At 39.4% G+C, this 15491-nt stretch overlaps 1 protein-coding gene across 3 annotated transcripts in view; it reads right to left on the bottom strand.

The window, feature by feature from the left end:
• ST8SIA6 (ST8 alpha-N-acetyl-neuraminide alpha-2,8-sialyltransferase 6) overlaps positions 1 to 15491 on the bottom strand; it is a 52385-nt gene that overhangs the window by 21757 nt on the left and 15137 nt on the right. For all 3 annotated transcript variants that reach the window (XM_082282994.1, XM_082282993.1, XM_082282995.1), the window contains exons 4-6: positions 15240 to 15326; positions 3207 to 3351; positions 837 to 949 (exon numbers count right to left, since the gene is read on the bottom strand). In XM_082282994.1, coding sequence (XP_082139120.1) covers positions 837 to 949; positions 3207 to 3351; positions 15240 to 15326 — 345 coding nt within the window. The remainder of the gene's footprint in view (positions 1 to 836; positions 950 to 3206; positions 3352 to 15239; positions 15327 to 15491) is intronic.

Genomic DNA, 15491 nt, shown 5'->3' with positions numbered 1-15491 from the left:
CTAAACGATACTTTTCTGCTGAAAGTCTTCTACTACATCTTCTAACAACAGCATAACTTGTCCTATCGTAGAAACAGTGATTTCTGTAATATGTAAAGACAGCATTTTTTTAAATTCAGTCACTTAGTTTATCATCTTAGTACACAGATTTCCCATTTTTATTAAAACAGTTGTCTAATTGGAGGGTTTTTTTTAGATTTTCAAAAGTCTAAATATTAGGCAAAAACTAAGAAAAGGAAACAAAATTTAGCATGCTGTATTGGACATCACTGAGAGAAGAACCTTCCCTCTGTTGCTGTTTCTTTGCATGAACTACAAACAGTGAGTCACATACTGACAGAGTGGGCCAAATTACACTAGGAGTGCACCTGGTTTTCTCCCAGTCTATAGAGGGAGATTAAAAAAGCTACTTGAATAGATGCTTAATTTTTTAAATGAGTAACAGAAGATGAAACAAATATCGGGGCAATTAAGTAACTACATGAGTGAGCCAAACTACAGCTAAATAAACACTTTGTTAAACCAGAGATCTACATGTGACATTAAATTCTTAAAGGTTGTTAAATGACCAGAAATGTCAGGTTCTCAGATAATCACATTTCACATGACTGCAAGGTGTCTTTGCAATCACTGATCATACATGTATCCATCCAGCCTGCTCTTTAATTAGAAAGCAACATTCTGAAAACTACAAAGCAGAAGTATCCTTAAAGAGGCACAAATAAAGAATTGTCAAGATCCTTCCTCATTGCTACAAACTGGCATTGGCACACTTCCAACCCTGCCAAGTTTTTAAAAATGTTGGACACACTTCAGGAAGACGAAGCAGCTCTTACCTGAACACAAAGTCAGAACTATCGATTTCAGCTCCACAGCTGGAATTTTTCAGAATGCCTCCATTTCCAACCACAGCACAGTTCTTGAAGGGATAGACTGAAAGTGGAGAGGACTGCAACAAATAAAAAGATGCAGCCAATTCTTTATAAATGTTTTGATTATTTCTTTGTGTTTATTTGCCCTTGCAGGTTTAATCTGGTAAATCCCAGTAAAAGCATTCATCATTTAGCAGACAGGATTGCCAAACCTAGACAGCCAAGAGCCAAAACCAGGCATCAACAGATAGAGAACTGCTACCTCTGCTATCAGAACTTTGAGAGGATAACACTGGATTGTTAAAACTGGGTAACTTTCGAATACACTTAACACTAAAACTGTCTAGTAGTGAATTGAAACCTTGACAAGCTAAGGAACTAATTTATACTGAAGATAGTTTAAATTTATCCATTTTCCTTTGCACTGGGGGTTGTCATACAGTCATTTACTTTCTCAGCTAATAGAAGGTAACTTTGCAAATTCTCCTCACTTGTGTCATCACACAATTACATTTGAAGCAGAACAATGAATTCAGGGGAACCTGAAGATGCTGTAAAGGATAATGATATGCCCTGGCTTAAGTCTTTGGGAATGGGAGGCCTCACTGAAGAGCTTACTGTTTCTGGCTGTTCACCCTTTCTGCTCCTCTTCCTGTTACAGCTTGCTGTCTTGCAGTGGGGAACCCGAGTGGGAGCTTAGTGCATCCGCTTGAGAACCAGCACAGTTCACGACCTAGCCAATCAATGTAAATTGTTGGCTATTTAGGCTGACGTTACTATAGCTGGCTGTTATCCCAGCCTCAGAAACTTTTCATGTATCTTGCTCAACCTCTTCTGCTGTGGGAGCACTGACATTCAACAGAGGCCAACAGCTGGGATACATGACTGCAGAAATTAAATTCAGTTGTAAAAGTGAGTCAAAATGCTTATGGAAAGCATTAGCCTTCCTTCTTCTCTCATCAGCTTGCCCAAAGAAAAGCAAGCGACACTGTTATGAACAAGGCAAAAAGTGTGGCAAAAGTGGCAAATATCATATTGCCTGGCAATATATTACAAAACAACATGTTCAAATATTTTGTTCAATTTTGAAAGGACAGTAGGAGAACACAAAGGCCAGACAATGCTGGCTAGCTTAGCATGTATATGTGCACATAAAACATACTACTTTTTTCTTCCCTCAGTTTAAATTTGGAACCACTAATATTGTCTATTATGATTAAGCTAGTTAAGACTGATTCACAGCAGCACCAGGAAAAACTAGACTCATGGTAGCTGGGATCTCACAAATCAAGAATGTCAGAGATGGGTAAGAGGTCTCTCATGTGTTCTTAGCTTCAAGAAACCAAATACAACCTCTTTGTCTCGTCTCAAGATCTTGTTTGTCTATTGCAATCCTGAGCTACAAAGTCTGATTCCTTTCCTCAACCAGTGTGTCTGGCTGCAAACACCCTGCCCCAGTGGGTAACAAAGCTGGTGAAAAGGCTGGATAGAATGTCCTATGAAGAGTGGCCGAGGGCTTTGGACTTGTATAGTTTGGAGAAAAAGAGGGGTGACCTCATTGCTCTCGACAGCTTCCTGAGGAAGGGAAGTGGAAAGAAAGGTGCTGATCTTGTCTCCGTTGTATCCAGTGATAGGACACATCACAATCGCTCCAAGCTGCACCGGGGCAGGTTTAGACATGACATTAGGAAGCATTTCTTTACCAAGAGGATGGTCAATTGCTGAAACAAGCTTCCTAGAGAGGTGGTTGATGTCCCCAGCTGTCAGTGTCTGAGGCATTTGGACCATGTCCTTAATAACTTGCTTTAACTTGGTCAGCCCTGAATTGGTCAGGCAGTTGGACTATGCAATCATTGTGGGTCCCTTCCAACAGAAATTACTCTGTTCTATTCTATTCTGTTCTGTGCTGTTTTGTATCAGATTTACCACCAAAACAGCTTTCATAACTTACATACCCCAGCCTGCACTGGAAATGGCATGGGCATATGAGGAATATGAAATGTTCTTCCAGATTGAAATGCCTTTAAAAATGGGAATGATAAAAGCAAGGCAAACATTCTCAGAGTATTTGCTCCTGAATTCAGCTGGCTGCCAAGCCAGGCACTGCTTATGTTCTGTAGCAACTCTACCTGCAATCTATGATCTGTGATACCCTGTAGATGCCTCTACCACTGCAGAGGAAGGCTTAAAAGAAAAACCACCTTGCAAGGTGAATAAAGAAGTGCATGCAGGGGCTGACGGTCTCTTCCAGAGGAATCAAAGCATCTCAATTACTAACCCAAAATATATATAGGATGCTGTGATTACAATAACAAGTAAAGATACAGTTCTTACCACAGGCAGCATCTTAAAAATGTCCTCTGTAATGAGGATAGTCTTTTTACTGTCCACTTCGTAACTCATGTTACTTCCCAGTGGGCTGTTGTTTTGAGAAGCAATAAAATTGTGAACTGCATCACAGCAGGAAGCTAATTCTGACCTGCAAAAAACCCAAACAAACAAAACCAGATCAAAGACAGGCAAATAAGTAGGAAAGCAGTGCTAGAGAACCAGACCAATGAACACCAGTTTGAATTAACTAGCAACAAAAGGCTATATTAACCTTCTCTGACGTCATTTCCTTTGACTTGCCTTGCGTTTTCAGAGCAAATGTTCAGAAATTAATCAGACCACGAACTTAGAAATGTTTTTATCTCTTGGTCTCCTTTTCCTACTGAAAAGAAGTTGTAATTGATCTCCTCAATATTATTAATTGCTAAGATTAATACAGAAACAGTAAGAGACTACAGTCCCCAAAGAATTAAAAATGTGATTTTCATCAACATAGAACAAGTGATGGTAAGAAATAGAAAGCTGGAGAAGAAAAAAAAAGGAAATAAAAGAGATGGTGATAGAAGGTACATGCAATGGTACTTAGTGAACAGCTAGATGGTTGCAAGCCAATTAATTAATAATTAATTTCTACAACTATTCATCACAATTTTCCTGTGCACAGCATCAGAGGTGTTAAATAAATTACATCACAACTTCCACCTAAAGAAGACAGATACCTATGTGGTAGAGACAGCCTAGCTGCTCCCCAAAACACCTAGCAGAAGTCCTTAAATAAATAAAAATGCAAGGGATTCACTTAAACCTTCTGTGGGAGTGAAGACTATCACTCATCTTACAATTCCTGTTACCTCCAAACATATAAAAATATTATGTGTGCAAACATTCTACATTATTAACAGTGAAATGAAATGAAAATCCCCATCAGGCCTTTGAAATCAGACCCAAAACACTATAATTCATTTTGCTTTAGGCAACAACATCCTCTCTGCTGCCATGGGATCTGATTTTCAGGCTGTAAGGCTGAAATATTCATAGCGAGACATTATGTATCAATTTCTAGGACACAGCTTTCTCATTAGGTGAGATACTAAGAGAATTACTAACAATTTAGAGAAGGAAATGCATTTATAACAGAATTGCCAAGAATTTTGAAAATACCACACTGAAGGTTAATTGAGAAGAAAAAAAAAATTACAGTTAGAGCCAAAGGAATAGAAGTTATTTCATACTGTTTCATGTGCAAAGTAAAACAAATTGTTGAAACTAGTTAAATATTAGAGGCCAAATTCTGCTTGAAATTGAGCTGACTTTAATGGGGGAAGACACAGGTAAGAGAAGTTGCTTCATTTCACTTTCTCAACAATGTAGACAGAGAAAATACAATAATAAAAATAACAAAAATACCAATTATTATTATAAATATTATAAAATATTATAAATAATAATAATGTTTCTGATGGAACTGTAGCATAGTCTAGCACACGGAAGAACCTAAAGATTATGTTTCCCATTTTTATGTTATGAACAGGTCTGGGATAACTCTCAATCTCACTTCTCTTGAAAAAATGGTCAAAATAAAAGGGGAAAAAAAAAGCTTGGGAAGGTTGGTTTGAGTCATACATAAAATACCAAAGGAAGGAAAGAAAAGAGCACCATTTCAGTTGTCAGATGACTTACTGGTATATATTAACCCATTTTGAATATTGAGTTCTAAAACTCCTACATGACAAAGTTTCCAGATGTATGAGGAACACTGGGAATGACTGAGCACTGGGATGGCACAGATGTGAAATAACCACTCTAGGAGAGTAACCAGGAAATGTCACTCCTGAGAGAGGAACCAGTAGGGTTCAGATTTCCATAACCTGCATTCCACTCCACTCCCTAAACATGATGATTCCCACTGCCCTGCTCCAAGCCTTAAGGGGCAGGGAAGATCGGTGGTCAATGAAAACCACTAGGTCCAAGGGTGGGGATGGAGCTGAGACTGTGCTCTGTGGTTAGGAGGTACCCACAGGGTGAAAACAATTGCTCTGTGCATATATAGTATCCTATTTTAAATATATGGCAAAATAAAACGGGAGCAATGAGGCAGTAGAGTCAAATGATGATGTCTGGGAACACTGGACATTGTTGAATCAGTTGGTTTTGACTGGAGCACACTTGCTTTTTTTTCTTGTACACTTTTTGCTATAACCAGCTCTTTCCAATCTTAATAAATACTGTAACAATAAGAGGATTCAGATATCACTGTCAGGTCCTAAAGGCACCACCAAGCCTCACTACTCCTGTCCAGCACCCTGCGGCTTCCCTTACCCTGTCTAGGGTCCAGGACCCTATTTCAACCTTCTAGAGCCATCAGTCCCCATCCCAGCAACACCACAGCATGGCCAATCTCCAATTGTGTCCATCCTGTCCCCAGCGAGGTGCCCATGCCTGGGCTACGGCTGCCCCATTCCTGGCCAGAGGTGGGATGAGCCCAGCTACCAGTTTCTGCTCTGCTGGCCAGGTTACTGTGTTTGGACCCTGTCCCTCAGGCAGCAGCTGTCCTTCACTGCTCCCTGGTGCTTACATGGAAATGAGGAATCATATAACCCTTAATTTTAATTTCCTTGCTTATTTTCTTGAAGCTAAATGATGCAAGCCTAAATATTATCTGTGTCAACCACTGGACATTCAGAGGAGAAGGAATAATGACAGAATATTCCTGCCAGCTTTAGTAAAACAGCTCTTTTGTGTGCAACAGCTACCAGACCCTGAAAAGGCAAACTGATAACAGATCCCATTCATTAATAGAGATGACATGTTTTTGCTTTTTATTACTCATTCCACAAGAACGAGTGCTTCAATAAAAGCAGAAACAGCATGGAAGAAAAATAAATACCAGAATTAATAAGAAAGTAATAGTTAAAATTAATATTATGGATCCACTGAGGAAGTAAAACAGAGCTAAACTAGTCCAGAAACACAGTAAGAACAAGATAATACATACTGAGTAATGACAAATATTCTTAGAGCATTCATGCCAAAAATTTGATGGCAACAATAGAAACCTTTTACTTAGATCAAATCATGACACAGAATCCCACTGTGCCCAAGCACTCCTGTACAGAGCTCCAGTGGGAATGCGTGTAACCTGCAGACAGCAATACCCATGGCAGTGCATTCAGCAATCTGCTCACATAGGATTTTGTACACTGTGACACGTGGTAATCTACAACTGACAGCGAACGATGAGGAAGGGGTAGAGACTGGGCAGTTCAAGCAATCTTTTACTGCAATTTCATCACAATATTAATGTCATTCATATGTGGACTGTCAGGAGGTGACAACTCACTAAAGAGCATTTACTTCACAAGATTAACACATGAAATCTACAAGCCACTCCTTTTAACAAGTGCTACACGTGTGTGAGGAGTTGCAAAGCCAAGACAACATTTCAACTTGTGTATCGTGCCACCTGGGTGGAAGGAAACTTAAAACAAGAGTCAAAACCTTAACAGCACCAAACAGTGGTAACTTAAAGCCAAACTCTGGTTTTGTTTTTTTATTTTAAGAATGGAAATTGATTCATGTTGTCTGTTCCGACTGGGAGAAAATCCTGAGGTACAGAAGCAGCTCTTGGAAGATGCTGCTATACAGGCTGAGCATCCACCTCATACCTGTCAGAACATGAGTGTATCTTACAGTAAGAAGGTTTAAGTTCCAGCTTTTATCAGAGACAGGGGGGTTGCCCTAGAACAAAAGGTGTTTATGATCCAGTCACAGAATCACAAGTCCAGATGGAAGGTGATGCTTGAGTCAAAGTACCCAAGTTTTGTAGGGCAATAGTTTTGGAAAGTATCTCCTCTGTAGCAGAGGTTATTACTGACAGTTTCTTATTTGGAGAAGCCTTTTCCTCACTTTCTCCTGCAGGGATGTGGAAGCTGAGTGATATCTAAGAGCTATTTTTAAATCCTGAGGCACAACTCCAAACACATATTTCTTATGCCAAGATAAGCAGAAAGGGAGTTGATTGCATTATCTAGAAAAGTCACTTGTAATAACTGAGGAACAAACTCAAAATCTGGAAAAAGACAACACCATTTTGACTGGTAACACATGTCTCATAGGACTGAGTAAGTACAGTCATGATTATCTTAGTCAATAACCTAAGTGGAGCCATGTGTTGCATTTGTCTGGGAAGCTTTGATCATATAAGACAATACAAAGTCATACAATGTTTTTTCTTGCTCAGCATATACTTTCACTGAATTTTTTCCTTTGTGGCTGAAGGATGCAGGACCCAAGTTATATTCAGCTGATACAGAATTTTGAGCCTACATGGCATCCAAATAACTTCTTAAGGTTCATGGCCGCTGAGACCTTACGAAAATCCCAGTTCCTTGAAGCCAGTTACTAAAATCGTTTTGGCTTGTGAGGCAAGCCAAATAATGTTATTTTCTAATTGCTACGCAGTTTTTCCATGATGAATTGTTGGCAGAAACAGAGGGCTGTTGCCTTGATTACATGTTCCCAAAGTTTTCTGCATTACAAACACCTGACATGGATAGTCCACTGCTACAGTGGGGATTACTGTAACACACATATATCAAACCAGGAGTCCCATGGAAAGGAAATATATATATGGACCGATTCCTGGTAGATGTTTCAGAGATGTTTATTTCTCCAGCCCCATGGCCGGGGCTCTGCCGAGGAACTGCTCAATCACGGGGGGACCTGAGGGTCCTTGCCCCACACAGGGAACACAAACCAACCCATGGGAACGAGGCTGAGCAGGGCCAGGGACCCCGACAGTCCACTCTATTTAGTGGAATATGGAGGCTCTAAATATGCTGATATAGTTTCTTTGCAGCTCCTGCAGTTGCTCTGGAGCCAAGATAGCTGCAAAATTAGCTACCTTGGTTCTGTGCTGGTATGAATATATGCATCTTAGCTGATTCAGGCCTTGTGTACAGGCTGCGAGTGTCTGCTGACAAGTCACAGCGCGCACACATCCTGAAGATGCTGCCGACTTCTCAACATCTCCAACAACTCAGTGTAGACCAACCATAAAGGCTAAACCAATCAACAGCTAGTCACTTAGACTCTCTCTGCAGGTTCAAAAGCCAGCACTGCCCTCACTCTGAGTGAAATGGGAAGAATCTACAATGAGGGTGAAATCTGTCTTTATGTAAAAAGCTTCTGCAGAGTTTAAAAACTTCCCATTCCTCCAAACCTTTTACATTAACAATGCTTAGCTAAAGTGATTTTGTTTTATATGTTTTAAAATATTTTACTCAGATACATGTCTGGTGTGAAAAGGCACTTTCTTCTGTACCCAGACTTTACACAGCATTACTTTGGGACACAGGAAAGAAAGTATGCCATTGGAATTGGTATACTCCAGCCTACAGCTGGACCACTGGGCCAACACAGTTAACTGTGATCCTCAGGGTGGTGCAGTGGCCCCAGTGAGCCTACAGAGTCTGACAAAACTGTGTGAAATTAATAGTATTTTTTTTGTGTAGACTACACTTCAGTATGACACCAGTGCCTGTGGATCTGTGGCCTGAGGGCATTCGTCACTGCTGAGAACAGTGTGAAATATCTCACTGTCATCACACATTGGACTAAACTGGCGTGGGAGGAAGAGCAGAATGGCGGGAGATAGACACTGCAGAAGTATCACAATATTCAAAACAATAAATGTTCAACTGTCTTTTCAGGCCATGGTGGGAAGGGTGAGGAAAATAATTTCAATTTGCTCTAAAGAAAGCTTAAGTTCAGTATTAGGAAACACTGAAACAGGTTGCCTAGGCAAGGTGCAAAATTTCAACAACTGGAGTATTTTAACAGCGATCAGGACAAACCTTTTTCAATAATAGTGTAAATCTATTTGATTCTAAGTCACCATTTACAAACATCTATAAAGTGAATGCTTGTTTGCAAAACCAGTATCATATCAGTCCTGTTATAAAGCACCTGCACATTATTGACACCAGCAATGCTTACAGAGATGTATCTCCTTGTGGATCTTCAGTCACCCAACACACAAAAAACACCACACAAAAGAGAACCACATGCAAATTGAAACTAGCAAATATTTAAAGCTGTAACTCCCGTAAGCTAAGTGGATTTCACAACACTTCACATTCTATAATGTAATTTGAACAAAAGGCAAAGCATTCAAGTGACAAAAGTCCATGGATTGCTACAAACCACAAAAAGCTTTGTGCTTGCTTAGCAGTTTGTTTTAATAGGTTATCTAGCTTGGATATTTGTAGTCATTAGGTCATGTGAGTTATTGTACTGTACATGTGAAGACATCAAAGAGTTTGAGGTTTCATACTGGAGAGATTGTTGTAACAGTAGAAGAACACACAAAAAATTCCAGTATATAACAGCAAAATTTCAAGGGCACAACTACAAACAACAAGACTACTTTTTATCTATGTCCACTGCTGTAATATTTTATAATGAGCAAGCAATTATCTTATTGTACTGCACTGGGGGCTCTAGACAATGATACAGGTTTCTCCAGGCTCTTGTCAATCCAAGTCAGTGTGTCAATCATAGTGCAATGAGGCATATTATGACACATTCCAAACTTTTAAAAAAGAGTGGTTAAATCTGATATTTAAAACAGAACACGTTGAAGGGGAATACTACACTGACAGCCCTTGAATTGTCTATAAATGAAGTAACATCATAAATGTCTAAGACAAAGAAAGCCAAAAGGGTTGAATCTGAAATCAAGGCTGAATATGTAAGAAGTGTAATAAAATTTTCATACTAAAGACTATTTAAAGAGTCTGCCATGAAGACATAATTAGCTCAGACTGATCCAAAATTAGGTTCTCTTTATAGGAATCCTTCAACCTTTAGAAAAGTATATAATAGTCTGTAGACCAATTAAAAGATTCAAGCATTTCTTCAAACTGTCACTAACTACTATCTCTCCACCCTGCTTTTTCTCTCCTGAAATAAAATATGTCTTTGGATATATACTCATTATTTTACATATGATCTATTAAATCTGTGCAGCAACTATACTCTTAAACCACTCTGCAGTCCCAGAATTCTGTGTATTTTCTTGTAAACTCGAAGATTTCAGAGATTACAGCAGAAATATTGATCTGTTTAGTGTTAGAAAAGCTATTGATTATGTGGTGGTGTGAACTTACATAAGCATAAATTGACCTTGCAGTGTGTTTTATTTGTGTTTCAGCTGGGGTTCATTGCAGTACACAGATGTGATAAGCAATACTGTTACATGGGTTAGAGTGTAGCTTGCAACAAAACTAATCTCTTCAAGAAGTGGGATTCTATAATGTGCAGGAATGTTTAACACATACTTTTGAGAAGAGATATTAAAGTGGGAAAAGGGTAATAGAGGTCAAGTAGAGTAAAAAGGCAGAGGGAAAATAACAGGACTAGGAAAATGGTTGATCTTTTAACTCTTCAAGAGTCTATGTTCTTTTTTTAAAGTAGTAATGTTCCTTTAAAAAAGAAGAAAATTTAAAATATTTTGGTCAGGGGGAACATCGTGCCAGCTAAACTGCAGTGTAACAGCAGGAATTTTAAATCTGTATTTTACACCTAGGAATATCCTTCTCCCTTCATTATGAGATGCAAATAAGGTTTGTCTGGAATGGTCTTTCCATAGGGAGAGGGCCCAGTACCCACAGCTCACTATTCCAGTGTGATACCTCTCCTGGAGCACTGTTGCATTACTTTGCCAGGCTTCAAGCTCAGTCAGATAGCCCAGAAATACAACGCTCAGAGGCTTCTCTGAAAGACAGAATTTGCTCAGCCTTTCCCTGTAACCTCTCTCCCCTCATTTTGAGGGCTGTTTTAACTATTTTGTAACTTTCTGCGAAAACTGGAGTTGCAACTATTTTGAAAACCTGCAGATTATTTGATACCATTTATGTATATCCCAAATGAGAATAAATCAAGCTTAAAAGTCTGTAAAGCAGAGAGATGTGGAGGTGTAAAAAAACAATTACAGCTTGCACTTAATTGGGCTCTGTAATTTGTTGCACTAATGAAACATTTCTTTAAAGTGGAAAACCTTTGAAGAATACTAATATAATAATTGATATTCAGGTTACCTAGGGAACTTGAGACTCTGCTGACTGTAGCTAGAATACCCTTTGCAGAAGAACCTACCCAGGCACAGCTTTTTTTCCTAGAGCTTTAAGGATGACCCTTCCAGGCAGCTGTGAGATTATTTCCCCTACCTTTCCAAGTTTCTACCAAGTTTCTCTCTTAAAAATCAAGAAATCCAAGGACTTGCTCTGTCTAAAACAAGTTAGAGCTGATGTAAATCTGAAAAGGGAGGAAGAATTCAGGCGGGCTTAGAAGCAAAGGCATAATGGGAGATGCTAGATGATCGTACAGCTGCAATGACCAAAAGAAATTTTAAAAAGGTCAAGAGAAGATCAATTTCATAAAGAAAAAGTCTGAATAAAAAATAGTTTTCCATACGTCCCTAGCAGTAAATGTTGGAGAAGACTCCCAAAATCACTATTAGCAGGATGCTACTTACACCACTTCTGGTAACTAACCTTTGCTAGCTTCTATTGTGAAGTTAGATAAAGCCTCTTTAACAAGGACTGACAAATACTACTGTGGGGCACAAGAAATCTTAACTAGATTTCAAGAGCAATGAACCAAGGGCTTGCACTTGCTCTTCTGAGGGCAGCCTATATCTGGCAATGCTGATGTCACCATTACGGATACTAAAATAAGTGAAATGCCAGATCGGTTCCCTGACAGGGTCTGGACACAAATAAACCACAGTAGAGTGACTGTGGATATGGGAGGTATTAAAGAGAACATCATGGCTTGCACTTGCTTCCTGGTTCTTCTTGATTTTGAGAAATGCATGTGTAAACATCACGTAGCTGTCAAGAACCACTGAGCACTGCCAGAGAGCAGCCTAGCAAAGAGCATGTGACCCTACACAGCAGAGCAGCTTTAGAGGGAGCCATTTGGGAATGGGCAGCCCTCTGACAACAAAGGGACACACTTTGTACAGCTGCATGACAAAGCTGAGCCTGGTAGTAGAGGGTCAACCTGGACTCCTGCACACTGCTCTCCAACAGGGAGTTGGCAAAAAACACTGTAGTTTGTGCCAGACATGGCTGTCAGCTGTAGCCCTTTTGCCAAATAAAAAGAAGTATTTCTTTCCTGCATTGCACTTCTAATTTATATTATTTTATTTGGCCTGGATCTGCTGGGAGAGTGGCTTACAATGAGAATGGACGTGCACTCCTTGGCACACAGTGCTGTCTTCTAGGAACATAAGAGTTACTGGCTCAGATCACATATTCCTTCACTCCACTAGCAGCATGATGGAAGCCAACAGGAAAAGCTGCAAAGGAAAACACAGGAAAGCTCTGAAAAATTACCTACCCCAGGAGAAGCTGCTCTTGAACCTTATTAATTAGAGGTTAGTTTATGCCCTGAAGCATAAGATATTAAATCCCTTATAAATATGCATGCCTGTTCTTCAGAACTTCAGGATAATAGAGAGATGTCATGAAATTGACACTGCGCCTGAGAAGCATCTAAGCGTTCTCTCCATTTAACAGATGGACAAACAGGAAAAGAAGTCAAGCAGCTTCTCTGCAGTCTTGTCAGCGGGCAGACTTCTGGTGGCACTGGCAGGTGAATAATGGGATGCAGGCAGCTTCAAGTTTCTCCTGCAGAAGGTGGCTGGCTGTAGTACCCAATTTCTGCTGCACAACCCATCTGAGATTAATTTCCTCTTCTGCAAATGGGTGTTTATCTACCTACTTAATGAGATTTTCAGACTGTATAATATTTGTATTACATAGCTATTACTGACACTAGGCTAAGTCAGACAAAGGAAGAGATCTACTGCCCAGGGATTATTAATTCATTTATTTCACTGCAATTCCAGAAACATTTTCTTCCCCATAGCTCTATTAATGCATCATTTCTCAGCTAAAGTGCCCCTGCAAAGCTAGTTCCAGGCTTAAGTCTGATGAATAAGTCTGGGAGCGCTATAAGCATGGAGATTTAGGCAGCAAATTTTATAGAAAATTGGGTTTCCTCTTTTTAAAATATATTTTTTTAAAGCCTCTATTGACCAACTGCTAAGAGCCTTGAAAATCTCCAGTACAGAAAATCCAGGTCTTGGATTAAGGACAACTGTAAAATTTTAATATCCTATTTCCAGAAAACAATAGAGAAGATTTTGAGAATGAAAAAAGAAAGAAAAGACTTATGCAAAAAAATCTGTCTTTTGTAAAATAATGATTCATAGTGCCCTACACCAAAGTACCAGTCCTTGGTCGTATCAATGGAAATCTCTGATGACATCAAATGTGATCAAATTTCAGGATTAGAAGAATACAAAGTACTGTCATCAGAATTGCAGCATGGGTTATGTACATATGAACTAGCTAATACTCCAGCTGGTTTGGATGTTAAAAACCAAGGAAACCATAACAGCTCAGCCCTTGAATGTTGATTCAGTAACAAGTTTGTCCAGCCTGTGCTGAAACACGGATTTTAAACGATGGTTTTCTGCTTGGTATTTGAGCAAAATTAAAGCTAGTAAGATCACCTCAACGTACATACAGTCCACACTTTTTTGGTGGCTTAGTGCACCCCACAATTTTGTCTTTTTGTTTTATCATTGGTTGCCTAACACACCTTTAGTACTTATGACCCATATTCCTTGCTGGAAGCCAAAGAAAGCGTGAGGAACAGGAAGCATCCTGTACTTAAAGTCCAGTCTTACATTATGTTTTGGATGTTTGATTCCCATAAGCCTAGAAGAAGTAGAAGTTGGCCCAGTGGGGGGAGACTGTATAAGCAATAAATGAAGTCAGGCTGGACCAAGGAGTGGCTACTGTGCCACTGATTCAAACACCCAGTATAGCAGAAGCAAATAGCTGGTATGTGGTTGCTGGTCTGTTTGGAAGGAAGAGAAGTTACAAAAAACCAACAGACTGGAAAACAAAAAGCCTAAATGTAGCAAGGTGAGGAGCAGGTGAGAGCAGCTTCACCTCCTGTCAACTCTGTGCAAGACACTTGCCTGTTCTGAAATGGAATGGGCTGCTTTACAGCTCCTTATCATGCTTGATATCACTGCACACAGCTAAGGCCTGCCTGAGTCAATGCAGAGTTTCTTTAACTCCATGTGTACTCCTACCTCAGCTTCGGGAAACACCATTAGTCAGTTGTTATACACAGCAAACACAGCAATTTATGTTGCACAAAACCCTTTACCCCATCCTGCCCCGCCCCAAAACTACTTCTTCCAAAGGTTATCATGCTGAGCATTTGGATATTTAGTTCTCAATGCTAGTTAACTCCAAAGAATTGGAAGATAGGTCAGTTTATTTATTTTTAACAATCATGACAGAATCTTTAATTCTGATCCATGCAAAAACACAATTCAAGAGAGCTTTTTGCCCTGGAGAAAACAGGGATGGCACAGTGAAGCTGTTCTTTAGAACTAGCGTGATGCATTTCCAAATGAGAGTTTAGGCTTTTCAGAGATCACCATCCCTACTGAGCATGTGCTTCTGTGCCACCCCAAACAAGGACAGATGGAATCACGTGCTGTCATGCTCAGGGACCGTGACATGCAGTGTCAAACCTAATGAGTGCCTTGGGCACTTCTGTAATAGAGGCAATAGTCTTGGGGTAAGGAATACACTGCTTCATTACAGTCTTCTATCAGAGTGCCCGTTCAGATGGACAAAATAACACTATCAATACTTTTTTAATACTGTAGGGTTTGTGCCAGGAATATTTTATTTCATTCTACTTAAGTTGGCTTACTATTCATTATACTGGAAGTAGGTGAAATTATTTATGTAGTTCTTTTATTCTACTCAGTCTGCACAGTTAAGTTCCAACAAACAAGAAGAGCCCCAGCATGAAAAGATTCATAGAAATCACTACAAGCAATACAAAATTATCTGTTTAAAAGGGAATATTTACATTTATGCCTTGTTAGAAAAATCTAGGGTAAACAGTTTTTCTAAATGAGAGAATGAAAATTACCTGAATTTTGTAGATTCTTCTGGTTTCCTTACCCAGGTGCAGTTCTGCAGTTTTGTGACTATGTGAAGATAATAATCTTCTGAGTATCTAAAAAAGGAAACAACATCAAACACTAGAATATGTAAGTAAGGATATTTAGAAACAGTCTCCAAAAACATTCAAATGATGCACGTATTGAGAATAATGTGCATGGTGCATATATAATAGATTGATTTTAGAACTCCATGACCCATTTTATTTTTGTAATTTGTA

The sequence above is a fragment of the Coloeus monedula genome (assembly GCF_965178545.1).
Source record: "Coloeus monedula genome assembly, chromosome: 1".
In the NCBI taxonomy this organism is placed as follows: Eukaryota; Metazoa; Chordata; class Aves; order Passeriformes; family Corvidae; genus Coloeus; species Coloeus monedula.
Note: the sequence above shows the minus strand (reverse complement) of the source record. Positions and strands in the feature narration are given on the sequence as shown.